Source organism: Musca autumnalis, unplaced genomic scaffold, assembly GCF_047663935.1.
Source record: "Musca autumnalis isolate F117 unplaced genomic scaffold, ASM4766393v1 scaffold_2, whole genome shotgun sequence".
Classification (NCBI taxonomy): Eukaryota; Metazoa; Arthropoda; class Insecta; order Diptera; family Muscidae; genus Musca; species Musca autumnalis.
Window position 1 is genome coordinate 236,991,588 of NW_027411755.1, and position 24,154 is coordinate 237,015,741.

The 24,154-nt window shown below is 35.4% G+C and overlaps 1 protein-coding gene across 1 annotated transcript in view; it reads right to left on the bottom strand.

Moving 5' to 3' along the window:
- Positions 1-207: 207 nt before the first annotated feature.
- Positions 208-24,154, bottom strand: part of LOC141392544 (uncharacterized) — a 172,275-nt gene continuing 148,328 nt past the window's right edge. Inside the window, exon 3 of the mRNA XM_073965480.1 lies at positions 208-311. Within this exon, the coding sequence (XP_073821581.1) occupies positions 208-311 (104 nt within the window). The remainder of the gene's footprint in view (positions 312-24,154) is intronic.

The following is a 24,154-nucleotide window of genomic DNA, read 5'->3' on the forward strand; positions in this document are numbered from 1 at the left end:
TTTTTATTGTTGTCGCACAGTGTAATTTAAGAAATATAAATCTGACAAATTGACTTTTGAATGTTAAATTTCAATGAATGGAAATAATGGAAAACGATAATGTATTGGTGGAGAGGGGGGTGGCAAGGACTGATTGTGGTAAGAAAGGAAGTGGGATCAAAAGGAGAGGGTTTCACAGGAATGAACAATATGTTTGTATGTGTAATTTCATGTTAAACTCAAAGTTATATCAATCAATTTCATATTCATTTCATCAGCATCACCGGCAGCATAATCATCCAGAATACCTTTGGGTATGGAACGGGTAATGACTGTAATTAATTGAGTGACAGCGAATAATAGATTCAATTAAAATGTGCAATGCAATCAATTGAATGGATACAATATGGGGGGATAGTGTGAGCTATTATGTATTGTTGTTGTAGATATATTTTTTGTTGCATTTTGCTGGAGTCAGAAAAATACGTGCAACGAGATTTTTTAGCTTAAAAGTGGAAAACAAAATTTTAAAGCCTTGAGAATCAGATTTGCATTCAAAATATCCATGATAAGATGGTGTTCCCTCAACAATATCATTTAAAAATAATTTATGAGTTGCAGTCATTTTGGTCAAAAATTACGAGTGACGATACATATTTACGTGTAAGTTGCATTCGTATGTATAAAGCTCTGTTATACTACCGACGAACAAGGTAGCAACTTCTCAACAAAACCTGAGAAAAAATTTACTTTTAAGTTTATTTGAATAGTATCTAAGGGAATTTTAGAAAGGTCTGAGTTAACAAAGACTAACACAACCACACGTTGTTGCACTTATATATACATGAAATTGGCCACAGCACTTTCGCACAAAATATGCTCACATTGCTGGTTAGGTTTATTTGTATGCAAAGTTATGTATACTTAGGGGTCTTCCCGGAAAGCAAAGTGCAACTTACAAACACATTTACATTCGTGCACCATTACAACATGAACACCTAATGCAAAGTACAGTTACTATTCTACACTTAAACAAACCATCTACAACAACAAAAAAGTTAAATCTGTACTTTTTTACGGCCAACTAATAAATGAAGTAACAACACACAATAAGTTCCATGAAGGAGGCCTTCAGAAAAATTAACGCTGCACAGTGGTTCAGAAATCGATTTTCCTGGCCAAAACCCCAATTTTTTGTTGTCACCGATTGTTAATTTCGATAGAGGATTCAATAGTAAACATATTGAAACTAAGGAAAGCAAAACATTAGATCAAAATATTGGAAGGTGTTTCCCAATTTTGGAAAAAATACTAAAACTACTAGTTCCAAGAACTACAAAGTTCCGTTTTCACAGAATGATGCCCGAGAGTATCCTCTTTCAGTCCATATATACTTTTGTACCCGTCCCGTTACGTCAGTTTAACACATTTGTAAATTTTTTGAAATTACATTGGTAAAAATTTGTACTTTTATTCCCTACACCACTATGTGGGGAGGGTATTATAAGTTGGTTTTGGCCGAAAAGTTTGTAACGCATCAAAATAATGGTCGTAGACCCATACTTATATACCAAAACGAATGTCTCGACGAGCTGAGTCGATCTGAAATCACGCTACAGGTCGCAATTTTGATCGGATCATCACCACATTTTGGGTGTTGATGAGGGGTGCCGGAGGGGAAGGAGCCTATTGATTTTGGTGATGTTCGCATAATATTCAGGGATCAGAATGGGCAAAAAACTTATTTGGAGAAATAAGTCAACGGTTTATTTCAAAGCGAATATCTCCGCATCTAAAAGGGGTATTACAAAACCAAAACCTGCCAGTGAAATTAGAAAATATCATCTTTACAACGATGTACAGTAGGTTGTCGTAGGTGGTCAAACAACGAAGATATCGCAATAGACGCTAATAGAACCCAACTTTTTATGTTTGCGATTTTAATTATAACTAGCAAAATGACCGCTACTTCATATGCGGAAAAGGAATAATATTCAAATAAACAATATTTAATTGGTGAACACTGAGAAATTGTATGTACTAATACCTATTTGAATTGACATTTAATTTCTTTCAGGTACTGCTCGTACACGTTTTGTTCGAATCTCAAAAAAATACCTATACACTTCAACAGCCGCCTACATTTTAAATTTCAGTCCATGTTTTATTAGAACGGTATGGGTATTTCGAAAATGTTATCCACATTTTCCAACCGAATTTTGGAATTTGTGATATCAAAATGTAGAAAACCGATCGATGGCAACATCAAATTTTCAACGTTGGCAAAATACCCCTCAGTAATGTTGGCGACATTTCCTGAGTATTTCAGCCATTTAAAACTTCTCTACAAGTGGTGTCGTAAGGCACGCCGTTCGGACTCGGCGATAAACAGTAGGTCCCATATCATTGAGCTAATACAGGGTGTTTTTTTAAGCTAGATAGAACTTTAAATTGTAAAAAGTAACACAAAAAATTAAATTTTGATGAAACTTTTTTTTTATTTGTTTCAGTATACTCTGACATATCATCATGAATGGACCCACGCTTGAACAACGCTACGAAATTATCCAAATTTACTTTGAAAATCAGTCGTCGATTCGCGCAACTTATAGACCACTTTGACATTTGTATGGCGTACATAATCGTCCATCTGAACAAGCCATTCGTCGAACTGTGGATAGATTTCGTACCACATACTCTCTAGAGGATGCAATAACACCAGCACGTCGAAGGAATGTGCGTACTGAAGACAATATCGCCGCTGTAAACGAAAGTGTGGAAGAAAATCCAAATTTATCGATTCGTCGTCGGTCGCAGGAATTGGGGCTCTTCTCTTACTTTCCGTCCACTACGTGGAAAATTTTGCGCAAAGATCTCGGCCTATACCCGTATAAGATCCAGCTGGTGCAGGAACTGAAGCCACGAGACCATTATATGCGTCGTTCTTTCGCCGATTGGGCTCTAGAGCAGTTGGCAAATGACCCGTTGTTTTATCGCAAAATTGTGTTCAGCGATGAGTCGCATTTTTGGCTTAACGGATTTGTTAATAAGCAAAAATGGCGCATATGGAGTGAGACCAATCTACCAGAGACCCTACAGACTCCATTACATCCAGAAAAATGCACCGTATGGTGCGGTTTTCACGCTGGTGGCATCATCGGACCTTATTTCTTCAAAAATGAGGCCGGAGCTCGCGTTACGGTCAATGGAGATCGTTACCGCACCATGATCAATGATTTTTTGTTTGAAAATATGGATGACATTGATCCGGAGTAGATGTGGTTTCAACAGGATGGCGCTACGTGCCATACGGCGAACGCAACCATCGACTTATTGAAATCAAAATTTGGCGATAAGTTGATTTCGAGAAGTGGACCTGTCAATTGGCCTCCAAGGTCGTGCGATTTTACACCTCTCGATTATTTCCTGTGGGGCTACGTGAAGTTTATGCTGATGAACCAGCAACAATTGATGCCTTGGAGGCCAGCATTGTTCTTGTTATTCGTGACATACGGCCAGCAGTGCTCGAAAAAGTGGCCAAAAATTGGACGTCCAGAATGCACTTCGTCAAGAACAGCCGCGGTGCCCATATGCCCGAAATCATTTTCAAATAAAACAAAATCTTTCGAATAAAACAAATTTTGATTACAATTTAATTCTTTGTGTTATTTTTTACAATTTCAAGTTCTATCGGGCTTAAAAAACACCCTTTATGAAATGTGGTGCACTCATTGATATGAGAGAAGTCTCCCTTGTCCCGTCTGGGATGTTTGTGGAAAAATTATTACATTATTTAGAAACCGAATTCGTGTTAACATAGAAACAATAGCACATTATTCAGTACAATTTTTAGAATCCAGAACCTTAGCTCATATGTAAGAGCTTTAGCTCTACTTGTTCACCCAATGCCAATGGTATTACATGTAGAAACCTTTCATACATTTAAAGATGAATTTTAATAAACATTCATTTATCGATTCACTCAATACCAGTCCTTCAATATTTAGTATTACTTCCCAGCTAAAATTTTTTTCCGAATTCTTTGCGAATTCGGTCAGAATCTCTGCACAAATTGCCGATTCTGATGCCGAATTCTTTCCGAATTCGGTACAAAAGTTGTATGGCCGTGTCCACCGAATTCGGAAAGAATTTTCTAAGAAAATTCTAACAAAATATTAGAGTTTCGCAACGAAATCGGTCCGAATTCGGAAAAAAATTCTGGAAAATTTAGATTTGTTGAAGAAAATCGGTCCGAATTCGGGAAGAAATTCTGGAAAAGTTAAGATTTTCTGAAAAAAATCTAAAGAAATTCTTGGGCGCTGACGTCTTTGATACTGACACACAACACAGTACAAATATCCCCACTCAGGGACAATTTTCGTTTAATTCGATTGCAGCGACGTAAGCACAGCAACGGCGTCCGGATGTAGCAGTGGCGGTCGGGTACGCGCTGAGGTATTGTCGAAATGACGAGGTTCGTTTTTACAACCCCACTCGACGAGACAAACACTAATTCTTCTGCACGTCGATGTTCGTTTGCACCCCACTCGACGAGACAGACACTATTTCTACGGTGCGTCGAGGTTCGTTTTACAACCCCACTCGACGAGACAGACACTATTTCTATAATGCGTCGAGGTTCGTTTTACAACCCCACTCGACGGGACAACACTAATTCTTCTGTGCGTCGAGGTTCGTTTACACCCACTCGACGAGACAGACGCTATTTCTACAATGCGTCGAGGTTCGTTTTACAACCCCACTCGACGGGACAAACACTAATTCTTCTACGTGTCGAGGTTCGTTTTCACACCACTCAACTACGTAGAAACTACATCTACTCTATTTTCCACAGAGTCAAGGTTTTGTTTTGCAACACCACTTGACTACGCAGAAACTACCATCTACTCTACTCCCACAAAAGCCAAGGTTTTGTTTTCACACCACTTGACTCAACAGCCGCCAACAGACGACTGTCCCGATTGTCTCTGAAGCACCTCCTTTTATACCTGCTGATGATGCCAGCTGACTTTTTGTTGACAGATTGTTTTGTTCGTCCGCATTGCCGCTTGGAGGACTCATTCATCAGGTTAATGCTCTTCGTCACCGCTAGAGGGCATTTCGCCCGTTAAATTTGAATTTAACATTTGAAATAATTACAGTTTAATATAGCATCACTATTTAATGTAATCAAAAACGAGTACCCACGACTTTTGAGCGTTACACGATATTTATGGATGATTCTAATTTCAAACGTCCTAATGATTTTCTCTGTTGTTATCATTTTGTGATTAATAGTAGAAGAATGTTCACGAATATGTTGAAGCTATCAACACTAACCTGAATTATTATATGTTGTATTTATATTAAAACAATTCAAAAACTGTATATGCGAATTTTATGAAAAATCACTTTGTTTTTCGACAACAATCGAACAAAAAAATCCCTTAGAAAATCGATTAGAAATCGGAACGAATTCGGAAAGAGATTCTTAAGTTTCTTCAGAAAATGCGCAGAGAATCTTAAAAAAAAGTTTTAGAAAATCTGTACAATTTCTAGAAAAATATTAGAGAAATCGACAAATATCTAAAAAATATTCAGAAAATCTCGGAAAAAAATCTGAAATCAGAGCCCTCGGAAAAATTGTTAGCTTGGTTAATACTTCTAGTACATTTATTGTACGACCACTTCTAACAATGAACCTGACAAATAAATAACATACCAAAATTCCACTTCTGTTCCTTAGCCCAATACCAAATTTATTGCAATTTTGTACTTTTCACACACTAATTATATAATCCCAGCTTCATTGCTACACCAACGTCAAATTTAATACCATTTCGTATTTCTCAAGAAGTCAGCCAGCCCTCAGCCTAATTTCAGAATTTGTATGCATTTCAAAAAATCCTTATCTAAACACCAACACCATCCCTCATGCAACAATTCGAAATTCCACCTTTATCCCTTAAAGCAACGCCAAACTGGTCCAAATTCAGTACTTATAATATGTATAAGTTAAAAAACTACCGGCTTTTATCCAAAACTAAATCCCAACCGCAATTTAGTATTTTTCGTATACATAAGTACGTATACGTAATACCGAATTTCAAAATTTCAGTTATACTAATTTACACAATAACAATTTGAACCAAATTCTATGCCATTTTGTAATTTTCGCACCCTTATTGTACGCATATCTACAACCACATCTATATCTCAACCCGACACATCAAGAGGGTCTATAATACCAAAATTTCCGAATTCCATCTCTATTCATAATACCATTAATACTTTTCGTATGAAAGTACGAATTTCAATAACTATCTCCATTAGTAATTCCAATTCCGATTCTGTCCATCCAAAATTAATTGTACCAAATTTAGTACCATTTAATACTTTTCGTAACCACAAATACGAATTTCCAAAACTATCGCAGTCCTACACTCCAACAGTAATTTAAATTTCATGATTCCTCTCTCCGTTCACTCAAATCCAAATTGAACCAAATTTAATACAATTTAGTACTTTTCGTACGTATTTCCAAAACTTCCTTAAACCTACACTCCAACAATAACCTTAACTCGAAATTTCAGGATTCCTGCTCTATTCGTTCACCCAAATATAAATTGTACCAAATTTAGTACGATTTAGTACATTCCGTACCCATAAGTACGAATTTCCAAAACTACCACAATCCTACACTCGATAAGTAATCTTAATTATAAATTTCAGAATTACAGCTCTATCTGTTCACCCAAATCCAAAATGTACCAAACTTAGTACAATTTAGTACTTTCCGTACCCATAAGTACGAACTTCCAAAACTACCTCTATCCACATCCAAATTTTACCAAATTTAGTACCATTTAGTACTTTCCGTACACATAAGTATGAATTTCCAAAACTACCCCCATATTTCACTTCGACTGTAATCTAAATTCCAAATTTCAGGTGTTCAGCTCTATCCGACCACCCAAATCCAAATTGTACCAAATTTAGTACCATTTACAACTTTTCGTACACATAAGAACGAATTTCAAAAACTACGTCAATCCTACACTCCAAAAGTAAATAAATTCAAAATTTCAGGAATCCAGCTCTATCCGTTCACCCATATCCAATTTGTACCAAATTTAGTACCGTTTAGTACTTTTCGTACCCATAAACTACGAATTTCCAAACTACCTCACTCCTTCACTCCATCAGTAATCTTAATTCCAAGTTTCAGTTTTCCAGGTCTATCCAAATCCAAATTTTACCAAATTTAGTACCATTTAGTACTTTCCGTACACATAATTATGAATTTTCAAAACTACCCCCATATTTCACTTCGACTGTAATCTAAATTCCAAATTTCAGGTGTTCAGCTCTATCCGACCACCCAAATCCAAATTGTACCAAATTTAGTACCATTTATTACTTCTCGTACACATAAGTACGAACTTCCAAAATCATTTCCTTATATCAACACCACTTCCCAACCCTGATTCCCATAACAAATATGAAGATTGTATTTAGCTATATCCGCTCAAAATATAAAATTGGTACCAAATTTAGTAACTTTCAGTACTTTTCGTACACTTATAGGTAGAATTTCCAAAAACCATACCAAAGGGCTCTCTCTATAACCCTCCATCAGTGACCCTCATTCCAAATTTCAGAATTCTAGCTCTTCCCGTTTGCCTATTACCATGGATACCATATTTTGTACGAAATAAGTACGAAATTGCTGGGTTCCAGCTCTATTCGTTCAACCAAATCCAAATTGTACCAAATTTAGTACTTTTTCGTCAACATAAGTACTAAAACTACCCCATATATCAATCGTACACTTACACAGTTTTCTTAATTCGAAATTTCAAGTTACCAGCCCTGTCCGTTCACCCAAATCCAAGTTGTACAAAATTTAGTTCCATTTAGAACTTGTCGTACACATAAGTACAAATTTCGAAAACTACCCCCATATCGCAATCCTATACTACGTCAGTAATCTTAATTCTAAATTTCAGGTTTCTAGCTCTATCCGTTCATCCAAATCCAAGTTGTACTAAATTTAATACTTTTCGTACACATAAGTACGAATTTCCAAAAACCACCCCTATACCTCAATCCTATACACCGTCAGTAATCTTTATTCCAAATTTCAGATTTCCAGCTCTATCCTTTCACCCAAATCCAAATTGAGTACGAATTTCAAAAACCGTTTCCTTTTATAAACACCACTTCTTAACCTTCATTTCCATACCAAATTCCAAGTTTCTAGCTAAACCCGTTCAAAATGTACAATTGGTACTAAATTTAGTACTTTTCGTACACTTATAGGTCGAATTTCCCAAACCCCTTTGGTACATCTTTCTAGCTCTCCATCAGTTACCCTCATTCCAAATTTCAGAATTCTAGCTCTTCCCGTTTGCCTAATACAAAGGGAACCATATTTAGTACCTTTAAGTACTTTTCGCAACCTTCTAGGCCGAATTTCCAAAAACCCAGCCTTATCTCACCCCTACACCGACAGCAACCCACAATCAAAATTTCAGCTTTCTAGCTTCAGCGGTTTCGTCTGGGCGATGATATACATGTCACTCACTCACTCAGTCATCACTAAGCTCTTTTATATATATAGATGACGAATATCACAGCTTTGGTTGGGGAGCTTCTAAAAGCAAAGCGTGACTATGAAAGTAGAATATCTCACCTTTAAATTGATGCAAAGTAGGTTGGCAAATAACGGAGATATAGCAATAGTCGGTAACACATTCCATTTTTATTTTTTGGAAATCGTGTTAGAGGTCGCAATTTTGATCGGATCGTCACGAAATTTTGGGGGTTAATGGGGGTCCCACAGAGGAAGAAGCCTTTGACGATCTCGCTATAGCTCGCAATTTTGATCGGATGGGCACGAAAATTTGGTTCTTTATGGGGCTCCCAGAGATAAAGAGGCATATTATGTTTGGTGGTAGTCGGATTATATTCCCTAAAAGAAATGTTTACCAGTGAAAAGCTTATGTACAGGGGTAGTGGTGTAGGGTATCACATGGTCTGCCCCGTCCTGACTATAGCCTTTGCTCACTTGTTTTTTCATAGTATATGGCTGAGTGCATGAAAAAAATATCTTACTTACTTACTTAGCTGGCCCATTACAGAACATTTGTTCTATAGGCCGAACTAAGAAGAGATCTCCATTCCTCTCTATTTGTTGCTTTGCACTCTGGAATACCGCGCGTTTTCATCTCATCATCCACTTGTTTGCGCCATCTATTCCTTGGCCTGCCAATTCTGCGTGCACCGCCATGTGGCATGTATTCATACGCCTTTTTAGCGGGTTCATCATCGCTCATTCTTATGATATGGCCTAGCCAACGCAATCGCTGCATCTCGATACGTTTAACTATATTGATGTCGTTGTATAGCAGATACAGCTCGTGGTTCATGCGACGTCGATATTCACCGTCAACGCAGATTGGTCCGTAGATCTTTCGAAGAATTTTTCTCTCAAACACACCAAGCACTGCCATGTCGGCTTGCGCAAGTACCCAGGCTTCGGAGCCATACATCAGCACGGGTAGTATCAGTGTTTTGTAGAGCGTTATTTTTGTTTGACGAGATGTGGCTTTGTTTTTAAACTGCTTACTTAAACCAAAGTAGCATCTGTTGGCCAATACAATTCTTTTTTTTATTTCACAACTGATGTCGTTTGTTGTGTTTACGGAGGTGCCGAGGTAGACGAAGTCTTTTACTACCTCAATATTATAGGAACCAACTTCCACAGTCGGTCCGAGCTCGATGGACGCATTGCGCGTCGACACCATCAACTTGGTCTTCTCACCGTTTACCGCCAGACCCACTTTAGCAGATTCTCCTTCGACCTTTTAAAAGGTAACAGTTACTTCTTTTACTGATCGGCCCATGATGTCTATATCATCAGCATAAGCAAGTAACATGTGACTATTGGTGTAGATTGTGCCACTTCTTTTGACGTTTGCCTCTCGTATAACCTTTTCTAGCAGGATGTTGAAGAGGTCACACGAAAGGCTGTCTCCTTGTCTGAAACCTCTTTTGGTACCAAACTCTTCGGAGAGGTTCTTTCCTATTTTAACTGAGGACCTCGTGTCAGTTAAAGTCATTTTACAAAGCCGGATGAGCTTTGCGGGAATACCAAATTCAGACATGGCTTGGAATACCTTTGAACGCAGCGGGCTGTCGAAGGCTGCTTTATAATCGACAAAAAGGTGGTAGGTGTCGATCTGCAAATCTTGGGTCTTCTCCAGGATTTGCCGCAGGGTAAATATCTGGTCAATGGTGGACTTGCCAGGTCTAAAGCCGCATTGGTATGGTCCAATTATCTCGTTGACCATACGCTTTAGTCGTTCGCACAATATCCCTGACACGATCTTGTAGGCAATAGGGAGTAGACTTATGCCCCTATAGTTAGAGCATACAGTCTTATCTCCCTTCTTGTGGACGGGGCACAGGATACTCAGGTTCCAATCGTCGGGTACTCGTTCTTCCTGCCAGATGGTGGTAACTAGCTGATGAATACACCTTATCAGCGTGTCGCCTCCGGTTTTGAACAGCTCGGCTGGTAAGCCATCGGCCCCTGCTGCCTTATTATTATTCAGCCGATTTATTGCTGTCTTTACCTCATCTTGGCTGGGCGGTATACATTCAATACCATCTTCTGGGATTGGGACTGTGGTATCTTCGTCGTCTTCGCTGCTATTGGATACCAACAGATTTGAAAAATGTTCTTTCCATATCCTGAGTACACTATCTGTATCAGTTACCAAATTACCTTGCTGGTCTCTACAGGAGGATGTGCCTGTACCAAAGCCATCAGTTTGATGCTTGACTCTTTGGTAGAATTTTCGGACTTCATTCTGGCTCCTGTACATCTCGATTTTTTCACACTCCCGCTTTTTCATCTCTCTCTTTTTCCTGCGGAAAAGACGTTTCTCCTCTCTCCTTTTCTCCCTGTATCTCTCTCGTGCGCTACGCGTTGCTACGGATTGTAAAATAGCCTTATATGCCGCATTTTTCTCTTCGGTGGCAGCACAACACTCCTCATCATACCATGGATTCCTTGGTGGAGGTCTCTGGTATCCAAGTATGGATTTTGCGGCTGTTTGCATGGAGTGGGCAATGCTTTGCCATTGCGCTGATATGTTATCGGGATGAGGAGTGCTTTGATTAAGCAATTGGGCTAGTTGAGTGGAATATGCTGTGGCTATCTGTTGTGATTGCAGCTTACCGATGTCTAACTTTCGTGTTGTGTCTGTTCGTACTTTGTTTGCTACGTTTAAGCGGGTGCGTACCTTTGCTGCAACAAGGTAGTGGTCCGATTCAATGTTTGCGCCTCGGAACGATCGTACATCCAACACGCTCGATGAATGTCTTCCATCTATTACAACATGATCAATTTGGTTTCTTGTTTTCTGATCTGGAGACAGCCAGGTGCCCTTATGAATATCGAGATGATTAAATCTGGTACTGCTAACTACCATGTTTTTTGCAGCTGCAAAGTCTATCAGCCTCATACCATTGTCAGATGTTTCACTGTGGAGACTGAATTTCCCGACTGTTGGGCCAAAGATATTCTCCTTTCCAATTTTGGCATTAAAATCGCCTAGAATGATTTTAATGTCATGGGCAGGGCAACGGTCATATGTTTCTTCTAAGCGCTCGTAAAATATATCTTTGGTCTGTTCGTCCTTTTCTTCAGTGGGAGCATGAGCGCAAATAAAGCTGATGTTGAAGAATTTAGCTTTTATTCGAATTGCAGCAAGTCTTTCATTCACTGGGGTGAAGCTGGATACCAGATGTTTTAGTCTCCGACTACCTACGAATCCACAACCAAACTCATGATTTACGTCATGGCAGCTATAATACAGTGCGTCACCTTTAGGTGTTGTTGTGACGCCTTTCCCAATCCATCGTATTTCCTGTATGGCAGTAATATCGGTCTTGTACTTTTCAGGTACGTCTGCCAATGCGAAGACTGCACCTTCTCTATAAAGAGTGCGAACATTCCAGGTGCAGATTCGCAGATCATGGTCCTTAAAACGTTTGCGGGGTTCGTCTACTTTAGAGGGGTTTGTTTTTCTTTTCTTTCGTTTTTTCATAGTAGGCTGTTTTTTCTAGGGGAGGGTTACTAACCCGACGCCCAAACCCAAGTTTTTAACGTTCTTATGGGTGAACGCGCGGCACATGTTAGCTCACTACCTTTAACGGGTGTTAAAGGCAGTTCCCCAGGTGACACCACGGGGAGGTCAGTGTCCACTTGAGATGAAAGAGGGACCAAGATAAATCCTGGGCTTTGCCATGTTAAAACCGGTCAGGACCGTTGCTTGGTATCTTCCATCCCCTACGTCACCCATGAGTGCATGAAAAAAATATCACCTATAGCAATATTGTTTTCTTCAGGCCACTGTGCACTTTTATGAACATCCATGGCAGCATAATACCTGCCTCAAAGAAGCAATTTAACATTAAAAACTACAAATACATCAAAACAAAAATTCTGAGTAACAATTAATGACATTTTCAAGGAATTATGTGCTGCTTGCTCCAATAGGAACTTTTTAAAAGCTATTGGACTTTCTTCAGTATGAGGCTGCATCAATGTTAGAAATATGGGCTTAAAAGGGCACATAATTGCTAAATGAGCAAACAAATTGTACTGTCATTGAAAGGAAATAGTTTAGCTTTATGATGCTCTCAAGAAAAGAGTAAAAAAAAACAGCAAATGTTGTTCAAAGAAAGAAACAGCAACAGCAACAAAAAACTCAAAGAAAGGAAGCACTTTTAAAGGTAATTTCCTTTGCAAAATTAGAGAAAGGGGATGTAAAATGGAGCAGTTAAAAACGAAATGAGAAACCACATTAGTTAGAAAATGCATTTGTTTTATTTCCAAAGAGTAAAGAATAAGGGGAGAGGGAGCCAAGTATATACAAGGATGTAAAATATTTCGTCAAGGATCAAAGAACAGTTTTTTTACATTCCAATTCATGTATCCGGGAGGGAGAGTGAAGAGGGTGGGTATGTGTGTCTTATTTAGTGGACACAATTTTTACCAGGACAATTTCTAATTTATTCCTGCATTGCAAAGAGGAAGGAAATAATTTCAGCGTAACGTTGACTTTTTCAAATGAATAAATCAACGACAACACTTTTCAAATTGTGTTAATGGCAAAATTGTGTCAGTTCCAGGAAACTATTGCTGAGTGCTGCTGCTGCTACAGGAAACGGTTAGTGTACTGGAGCTAAGAAATGGAAATTGTGTGTACAGATATTTATTTGCTATATGTGCTCAACAACTTTAATTATTTCTTAGATTTTTTTGTTAATTGCAAACATATTTTTGAGAACAACTTGATGCTGTCACTGAAGCGAGAAATATTTTAATTGTAAATTAAAGTTTAGTTTTAATAGAAATCATTAGGGTCGTAAGTGGAAATGATTTTATTTAAATTAGTTTAACAAATATCCCTACATAACATCTGATCAAGTTTATATACACTTAAATGCTTTATCTTCATACATATCTCGTCCTAATCGTGTCGCTTTTAATGACCTAAGAAAGTAAGTGTTCCCCAGTTTCACTCCCGTGTCAGATTTGTAGTAAATTGCTGTTGTCACTGTTGCTGTGTGATACTCAGTTGCATACCGTTGGCCACCTACAGCTTCCCTTTTTCTTGGCTAAACTACAGATGTGGACCAGTCAACCAACAAAAGAACCGTGGACACAAAACATGAACTTCACTGAAAGGAGAATTTGTAATAAAAACACGAAGTACTAGAAAAGAAGCAAAAAAACCCAGGTGTAATTGAATTTTAACTCATCTCATTTAGCTGTTCTTTTTCAGTTGCCACAACACACACACATAATTGCACGCTTGTTAAAAACCAACACATTGTGGTTACTAAAAGTGAGAAATGTTAGAAATTTTTTATGGTTGGCAATGGTCGGTATTTAAAAAGCTATAAACTGAAGAACAAATCTATGAAGAGATCTTGTGGATTTTTAATGGAAACTTTTTAAAGGACTAATTAACTTAGATTTTTTGAAGACCATTTTTAGAGACCCGTAGACCAATTAACGTGGATTTCTTAAAGAGTATTTTTCGAGGACCAGCAGACCAATTATCCTGGATTTTTTAAAGAATATTTTTCGAGGACCAGCAGACCAATTAACGTGGATTTTTTAAAGAATATTTTTCGAGGACCAGCTGACCAATTAACGTGGATTTGTTAATGAATATTTTTCGAGGACCAGCAGACCAATTAACGTGGAATTTTTTAAGAATATTTTTCGAAGACCAGCAGACCAACTAACGTGGATTTTTTTAAGAATATTTTTCGAGGACCAGCAGACCAATTAACGTGGATTTTTTAAGAATATTTTTCGAGGACCAGCAGACCAATTAACGTGGGTTTTTTTTAAGAATATTTTTCGAGGACCAGCAGACCAATTAACGTGGATTTTTTAAGAATATTTTTCGAGGAATTAACGTGGATTTTTTAAAAATTATTTTTCGAGGACCAGCAGACCAATTAACATGGATTTTTTAAAAAATATTTTTTTGAGGACCAACATACCAATTAACTTATATTTTTTAAAGAATATTTTTCGAGGACATGCAGACCAATAAACATGGATTTTTTAAGGAATATTTTTCGAGGACCAGCAGACCAATTAACGCTGATTTTTTTAAAGAATATTTTTCGAGGACCAGCAGACCAATTAAGGTGGATTTTTTAAAGAATATTTTTCGAGGACCAGCAGACCAATTAACGTGGATTTTTTAAAGAATATTTTTCGAGAACCAGCAGACCAATTAACGTGGATTTTTTAAAGAATATTTTTCGAGGACCAGCAGACCAATTAATGTGGATTTTTTAAAGAATATTTTTCGAAGAACAGCAGACCAATTAACGTGGATCTTTTATAAAATATTTTTCAAGGAACAGCAGACCAATTAACGTGGATTTTTTATAAAATATTTTTCGAGGAACCGCAGACCAATTAACGTGGATTTTTTAAAGAATATTTTTCGAGGAACAGCAGACCAATTAACGTGGATTTTTTAAAGAATATTTTTAGAGTACCGGCAGACCAATTAACGTGGATTTTTTAAAGAATATTTTTCGAGGAACGGCAGACCAGTTAACGTGGATTTTTTAAAAAATATTTTTCGAGGAACAGCAGACCAATTAACGTGGATTTTTTAAAGAATATTTTTCGAGGAACAGCAGACCAATTAACGTGGATCTTTTATAAAATATTTTTCGAGGAACAGCAGACTAATTAAAGTGGATTTTTTAAAGAATATTTTTCGAGGAACAGCAGACCAATTAACGTGGATTTTTTAAAGAATATTTTACGAGGAACAGCAGACCAGTTAACGTGGATTTTTTAAAGAATATTTTTCGAGGAACAGCAGACCAATTAACGTGGATTTGTTAAAGAATATTTTTCGAGGAACAGCAGACCAGTTAACGTGGATTTTTTAAAGAATATTTTTCGAGGAACAGCAGACCAATTAACGTGGATTTTTTAAAGAATATTTTTCGAGGAACAGCAGACCAATTAACAGCAGACCAATTAACGTGTATTTTTAAAGAATTTTTTTCTAGGACCAGCAGACTGCTTAACTTGGATTTTTTAAAGAATATTTTTTGGTGAACGGCAGACCAGTTAACTTGGATTTTTTAAAGAATATTTTTAGAGTACAGGCAGACCAATTAACGTGGATTTTTTAAAGAATATTTTTCTAGGACCAGCAGACCAATTAACGTGGATTTTTTAAAGAATATTTTTTGAGGAACAGCAGACCAATTAACGTGGATTTTTTAAAGAATTTTTTTCTAGGACCAGCAGACCAATTAACGTGGATTTTTTAAAGAATTTTTTTCTAGGACCAGCAGACTACTTAACTTGGATTTTTTAAAGAATATTTTTTGGTGAACGGCAGACCAGTTAACTTGGATTTTTTAAAGAATATTTTTAGAGTACCGGCAGACCAATTAACGTGGATTTTTTAAAGAATATTTTTCGAGGAACAGCAGACCAGTTAACGTGGATTTTTTAAAGAATATTTTTCGAGGAACAGCAGACCAATTAACGTGTATTTTTTAAAGAATATTTTTCGAGGAACAGCAGACCAATTAACGTGTATTTTTAAAGAATTTTTTTCTAGGACCAGCAGACTGCTTAACTTGGATTTTTTAAAGAATATTTTTTGGTGAACGGCAGACCAGTTAACTTGGATTTTTTAAAGAATATTTTTAGAGTACAGGCAGACCAATTAACGTGGATTTTTTAAAGAATATTTTTCTAGGACCAGCAGACCAATTAACGTGGATTTTTTAAAGAATATTTTTTGAGGAACAGCAGACCAATTAACGTGGATTTTTTAAAGAATATTTTACGAGGAACAGCAGACCAGTTAACGTGGATTTTTTAAAGAATATTTTTCGAGGAACAGCAGACCAATTAACGTGGATTTGTTAAAGAATATTTTTCGAGGAACAGCAGACCAGTTAACGTGGATTTTTTAAAGAATATTTTTCGAGGAACAGCAGACCAATTAACGTGGATTTTTTAAAGAATATTTTTCGAGGAACAGCAGACCAATTAACAGCAGACCAATTAACGTGTATTTTTAAAGAATTTTTTTCTAGGACCAGCAGACTGCTTAACTTGGATTTTTTAAAGAATATTTTTTGGTGAACGGCAGACCAGTTAACTTGGATTTTTTAAAGAATATTTTTAGAGTACAGGCAGACCAATTAACGTGGATTTTTTAAAGAATATTTTTCTAGGACCAGCAGACCAATTAACGTGGATTTTTTAAAGAATATTTTTTGAGGAACAGCAGACCAATTAACGTGGATTTTTTAAAGAATTTTTTTCTAGGACCAGCAGACCAATTAACGTGGATTTTTTAAAGAATTTTTTTCTAGGACCAGCAGACTACTTAACTTGGATTTTTTAAAGAATATTTTTTGGTGAACGGCAGACCAGTTAACTTGGATTTTTTAAAGAATATTTTTAGAGTACCGGCAGACCAATTAACGTGGATTTTTTAAAGAATATTTTTCGAGGAACAGCAGACCAATTAACGTGTATTTTTTAAAGAATATTTTTCGAGGAACAGCAGACCAATTAACGTGTATTTTTAAAGAATTTTTTTCTAGGACCAGCAGACTGCTTAACTTGGATTTTTTAAAGAATATTTTTTGGTGAACGGCAGACCAGTTAACTTGGATTTTTTAAAGAATATTTTTAGAGTACAGGCAGACCAATTAACGTGGATTTTTTTAAGAAAATTTTTCGAGGACCAGCAGACCAATTAACGTGGATTTTTTAAGAATATTTTTCGAGGACCAGCAGACCAATTAACGTGGATTTTTTAAATAATATTTTTCGAGAACCAGCAGTCGAATTAACGTCGATTTTTTAAAGAATATTTTTCGAGGATCAGCAGACCAGTAAACGTGGATTTTTTAAAGAATATTTTTCGAGGACCAGCAGACCAATTAACGTGGATTTTTTAAAGAATATTTTTCGAGGACCAGCAGACCAATTAATGTGGATTTTTTAAAGAATATTTTTCGAGGACCAGCATACTAATTAACGTGGATTTTTTTAAAAACATTTTTTGAGGATCAGTGGACCAATTGACGTGTATTTTTTCAAGAATATTTTTCGGGGACCAGCATACCAATTAACGTGGATTTTTTCAAGAATATTTTTCGAGGACCAGCAGACCAACTAACGTGGATTTTTAAAGAATATTTTTCGGGGACCAGCAGACCAATTAACCTGGATATCTTAAAGAATATTTTTCGAGGACCTGCAGACCAATTAAGGTGGATATATTAAAGACCAGAGGACCAGCAGACCAATTAACGTGGATTTTTTAAAGAATATTTTTCGAGGACCAGCAAACCAATTAACATGGATTTTTTAAAGAATATTTTTCGAGAACCAGCAAACCAATTAACGTGGATTTGTTAAAGAATATTTTTCGAGGTCCAGCTGATCAATTAACGTGGATTTTTTAAAGAATATTTTGCGAGGAACAGCAGGCCACTTTACTTGGATTTTTTAAAGAATATTTTGCTAGGAACAGCAGACCACTTTACTTGGATTTTTTAAAGAATATTTTTAACTGTGATAATTTTAATAATTTTTGAACGTGGATTTTTAAGAGTATTTTTTAAACGTGGATTTTTAAAGAATTTTTTTAAACGTGGATATTTAAAAAAATTTTTTTAAACGTGGATATTTAACAAAATTTTTTTAAAGGTGAATTTTTAAGAAAACAGTGAATTTTTTAGGCTTATTTTTGTATCGTGGATTAAAAAAAGATAACAAAGAAACCCACGCTTCTTAAAAATATTTTTTCAGCGTTGTTTTTTTAATATTTGTAACGTGGATTTTTATATAGAGAATGTTTTTCGAGGACCAGCAGACCGAATAACGTAGATTTTTTTTAAGAATATTTTAAACGGGATTTATTAAGAATGTTTTTAACGGTGATTTTCTGGGGATATTTTTTAACGTGGACTTTTTTTTTAAATATTTTTCTCAACGTGGATTTTTTTAAGAATATTTTTGACGTGAATTTTTAATAATATTCTTTTAAATGGAATTTTTAATAATATTCTTTTAAATGGACTTTTTAAGAATACTTTTAAAGTGGATTCATAAAACGGGTTTTTAAACGTGAAATTTTAAGAATATTGTTTAACCTGGATTGGTAAAATATTTTTTCAACGAAGATTTTTTATGAGAAATTTTCAACGTAAATTTCTTTAGAATAAAATTTACGTTGATTTCTGTAAACATTTTATATTTTTTAAGCATATTTTTTTAACGTGGATTTTTTAAGAGCATTTTTTAAACGTTGATTTCTTAAGAATATTTTTCAACGTTGAATTTTTTAAAATATATTTTAAAGTGAATTTTTATATATATTTCTTCTTCGTGGATTTTTTAAAAATATTTTTAACGTGGATTTTAAAAAAAAATATTTTTTCAGCGTGAATTTTTTAAAGAATTTTTATTCAACGTGGATTTTTTAAAGAATATTTTTTTTAACGTAGATTTTTTAAGAATATTTTTTAAACTTGGATTTTTAAGGATTACTTTTTTTTATAAATATTTTTTCAACCTGGATTTTTTAAAAATATGTTGTCAGCCTGGATTTTTTTAAAAAAAAAAATTCAACCTGTATTTAAAAAAAAAAAAATCAACATAGATTTTTTAAAAAATGTTTTTGCCACCTTGATTTTTTAAGAATATTTTTTTTTTTGTGGTGGATTTTTTATACTTGGATTTTCAACGTGAAATGTTTTAGGACTATTTTTGTACCGTGGATTTTTTAAAATTTTTTGTTAACGTGGATTTTTAAGAATATTTTTTCATGGTGGATTGTTTAAGAAATATTTTTAAACATATTTTTAACGTGGATTTTTATATATATTTCTTCATCATGGATTTTTTAAAAATATTTTTTTAACTTGGATTTTCAACATTAATTTTTTAGGATTATATTTTTATCGTTGATTTTTTAAAAATATTTTGTTAACGTGGATTTTTGTATATATTTCTTCATCGTGGATTTTGTACAAATATTTTTGAACGTGGATTTTTAAGAAAAAAAAATTAATTTTAGGATTATTTTTTTTTATCGTGGATTTTTCAAAAATATTTCAATCTGTATTTTGAAAAAATATTTTTTCAGAGTACATTTTTTAAAAAAAAATTTTTTTAACTTGGATTTCATGGTGAATTTTTTAAAAGTGTTTTTTATTGTGGTTTTTTTAAAAATATTTTTTTTTAACTTGAATTTGTTAAAATTTTTTTTTCCATCGTTGATTTTTTAAGTATATTTTTTTAGAACTTCAGTCGGTTAAGTTCCGTGCACGAGATTGAAGACAATACGGTATGTACTAGCTGTCTTCAAACCATCATTTAAAAAGTCCTGTCGAGCTTATTTTTTGTAATATTTCTTTTAGGCGTATTTCAAGTTCGAAAATAGAATAAAAGTTTAAAATGATCATTTATGTGCAGTGTGAGGGCCGTTCGGCTATAGTTTTAGTATTTTTCGCAGAAGATAATACTTACTTGTGCCCTGTTTACAAGATACAATTTATTTCAGTTCATCTTTAGTAGCTTACATTACAAGTCGTTGCTTAACCAACTCCAACGTTCTTCTGTTTTTTAAACATCTCTCATACATCAACTCGTTTAAATAGTTTATTGTCCGTTGTTTAAATGAAATATCGGAACACGACAAGGTAACTTAACGGAACGACACCAACATGCAATTGAAATGAGATACCTATACCCTGGTTCGAACATGGCAACACCACAAACTACAAAATACATATATACATACATACATACCCTTCTAAATAACCTGGACAATGTGTCCGGAAAATAAAACAAACTACAATAACATAACAATAGGGATCAAACATATTGTAAATTATTCCATTCTTTCTTTTTTACTTTTAATTCAATTTTCCTTTTTTCCAATTAAATTGAAAATAAATTGCAATGTACACTTAATTGCATATATTATAAAATCAATTACACCAATCGTTCGCAGGTCACCACGAAAGGCAAATCGATTACACTGATATGTGATATTCTAATAAAGTGAAATACTTCAATGTTCAATGGATGAAATCAAGAGGGAACGGGGTTGTATAAGGACTCGGAAATCAATATACATAATTAGCTTGTTTTCTTTTTAGACAGAATTCCATTTTTTATTATTCTTAATAAATTGAGTTACGTGCATATGTGGATGTTCGTTTGTGACAGGATTGACAATCGCATTTGTTTATTTAATTAACCAAGGTATTGTTTTGTCCGTATCAAAGACAAGTTGACATGTGTAACATACCATTATTGAAATTAATGACTTTTTTCGAACATCAAACACACGTAACAGCGACAAGGTCGAAACTTTGTTTTAAGAAGAGCAACTGTTTTTTTAACATTGACAGACCATCATTCATTCTATAGTCAAGGTCAATATATATCTCCATTTTTACAAAAATCTTTAGGTGGGAGACTTGGTGAGACATTCGTTTTCATTGTACACAAATCAGGTATACGTTTTTATATTTTTATAAAAATACTAGCTGACCCGGTCCGCGTTGCTGGCCCGTTTTTGAGGTCCCGGTATAAATAACTTTTTTATACAAAGGATTTCTACTACCAACACACCAACTACTGATGTAGACCACAATTCCAATGTCATGTTTACCAATAATAATATCTAAAATTTCACGTTTTGGTCAAAACAGCTGTGGGGGAGGTCACCCAAGACCACTACTTCCCGTTATACTATGAGAATTTGCATTGAAAGCTATTACTTCGATATTTTGAACAACTTTGGCTGATTTCCCAATCGATTGTTTTGGAATTTTGGTCAAGAGCCATTTCAAATTATCGGAATTTTACTGTGAAAATTGTGAAGTTGACCGCAATGTTTATAGCGCTTTTAAAGACACGCGTATTAACATTAAGGATATTATCTGCAATTATACATTTTTGAAAAAAAAAAAATTGTGGACCGCGATATTTCACTAACGCGATGACCATTCAGGTTCAGGGCAATAATTACCATAGCATTGCAAACAATTTTTAAACAATAGGTTGAAAAATATCTTTGATTTCACGTTTTGTTAAAAAAAATTGTGTGGGAGGTACCCTGGTCACTCCACTGACCACTATAAAAAGTAGTTAAAAACCTATTCTCAGACCTACAAACTCCACATACAAAATTTCATCAAATTCGGTCCAGCCGTTTCGGAGGAGTTCAAAGCCGAACACCGTGACAGGAGAATTTTATATAAATATAGATAGATAATTGAATATGAATTGTGCCTATATACCCAATAGGAACAATTCACCCCTTGTTCTGCTGATATCGAATATATATTTGAATCATTATTAGCATGTGAGTTTTTAAACATTTTATAAGTAATACAAAAAGCAATATAATGTGTGTCGAGTGAAAACCCCTATAGGATCCAACTATATATTTATACCCTCAGCATTTATGCTAACGAGGGTATATCAAGTTTTTTTGTAGAAAATTAGGTTATGTTGAAACTGATGTATGGGGAATTGTAACTCGCGAACATTTATACTATACCATAACTTTTGAACGCATTTCGGTAAAATAAACTGTTTTAGCCCGATTCACCGGGGGATTCTTAAAATAATTATTTGAGCGGAAAAAAATCGTTGAAGGAAACGAGTTTTTTATGTTAATTTCCAATTAGTGGTTTTACAACACAATGTAGAGCTTAATGCTCAAAGGAGAAGTTAAAGAGGACACTTCAGAGTATAAGTTTCGAATGTATGATTTTTTAATTTATCCACTGTATCTACCTCAAACAGATGCTGACATTTTGAAGACTGAAAAATGGGGTTTTTTGAATTTTTGCTCTAATCGGGACGCGCTGCCGGATTTATCTAAAAGCATATTATTTGATTGTAGTACTCGCAATTTTGCATTATTAAATGTAAAACATGAACGTGTAGCCTTCATAAGATCACAGTAATCTGCGCCCAAACACGAAATTTTTGTGCGTACATTTTTCTAAAAGACCTTGGTTTATTGGTTTAAAATTTGCAAACTTCATTCGATTCCCGTGGAAACCCGCGTAAATTTAGTTTTTTTTACGTTCTTAAACTAATACGCCACGGGGCGTCTAAATCCATCCACTATATCGGTGGATATGATACCCCTCAAATTTCGAAAATCTGCAACAAATGTTTTTGAAAATATCGCGTATTTAAAAGCGTTATTTCTAATCAATTAAATAGAGCGATGTGCCTGCTTAAAATGTGCGAAAACATATATTTCAAAACTATAGCGAATCCGGAGATACAATTGATTTTTATACCCTCAGCCTTTAAGCTAGAAAGGGTACATATACTTTCATACGGGCAAAATGTGCCTCATCGAAATAATGGTTTAGACCCCAAGTATGTTTGAACGAAATGTGTTTCAGACAATATGGAGTTGATTTAGCAATGTCCGTCCGTCTGTCTGTCTGGCTGGCTGGCTGGTGCGCACGATAACTTTCGAACGGATGAACCGATTCGGTTCAAATTTTGGCTTTCGTAATATTTTGTCCAAACTTAGTCTAAGTTCGAAGATGAGCTATATCGGTCCACTCCTTCCGGTATCTCCCCCAAAACAGTTCCAAAATGTTCGGAAAATTTGTGGGCATGATAACTCTTGAAGGGAGTAACCAATTTGGTCCATACTTTGCACATCGTGAAATTTCTACCAGACTTAGATGAGGTTCCAATATGGACTCAATCGGCCCACTCCTTCGGGTACCTCCCACACAAAATTTTGGATAAGTTCAGTTTAGGACCTGTTCTCGAATCGCTTTGATTTTTGTTACAGCAACTTGTATTCACTTCCCCTCATACAACGGTACAAGTTTCATTAGGGGCAAGTCCATACTTCCTGAGAAAATGGCCGGAAAGGTGCAAAAAGCCCCTATGACACCTTGTGTAGTGGTTGGCCTTCGTAATATTTTATCAAAACATAGTTTAAATTCGAAGATTCGCTATATCGGTCCACTCCTTCAGGTACCGCCCCCACAAACTTGAAGGGAGTGACTGATGTAATCTATACTTTGGAAATCCTTGGGAAAACAGCCCGAAAGGTATAAAAAGACCCCTATGTCACCATATGTGGCAGTCGGAGAGCACGAAAACTCTCGAACTGTTCAACAGATTTGGTCCAGCATTTTGTCTTCGTCATACTATATCCAAACTTAGTTTCATGGTCAATACCGGTCCAAAACTTTCGGTACTCCTCCCCAATATTTAAAAAATATCACTAAAATGCTAGGACGATATCACTTGAATGGGGCAACCAATTTGGTCCAAACTTTGGATCTCCTAATATTTTATCAACATTTTGTATAACTTCTAAAATAGCCCATATCGGTCCTCCCTAAGGGTACCTGCACTACAAAAGTTCAACATTTGTGTCTTAGTGCAGTCAATTCCTAATCCACATTTCCACATCCACACAAAATTCTGAAGAGACCTTAAATACATTCGATCTGTCCGGAGGTGAAAGTTTCGCTTCATATTGGCTGAGGGTATATACATATCTAT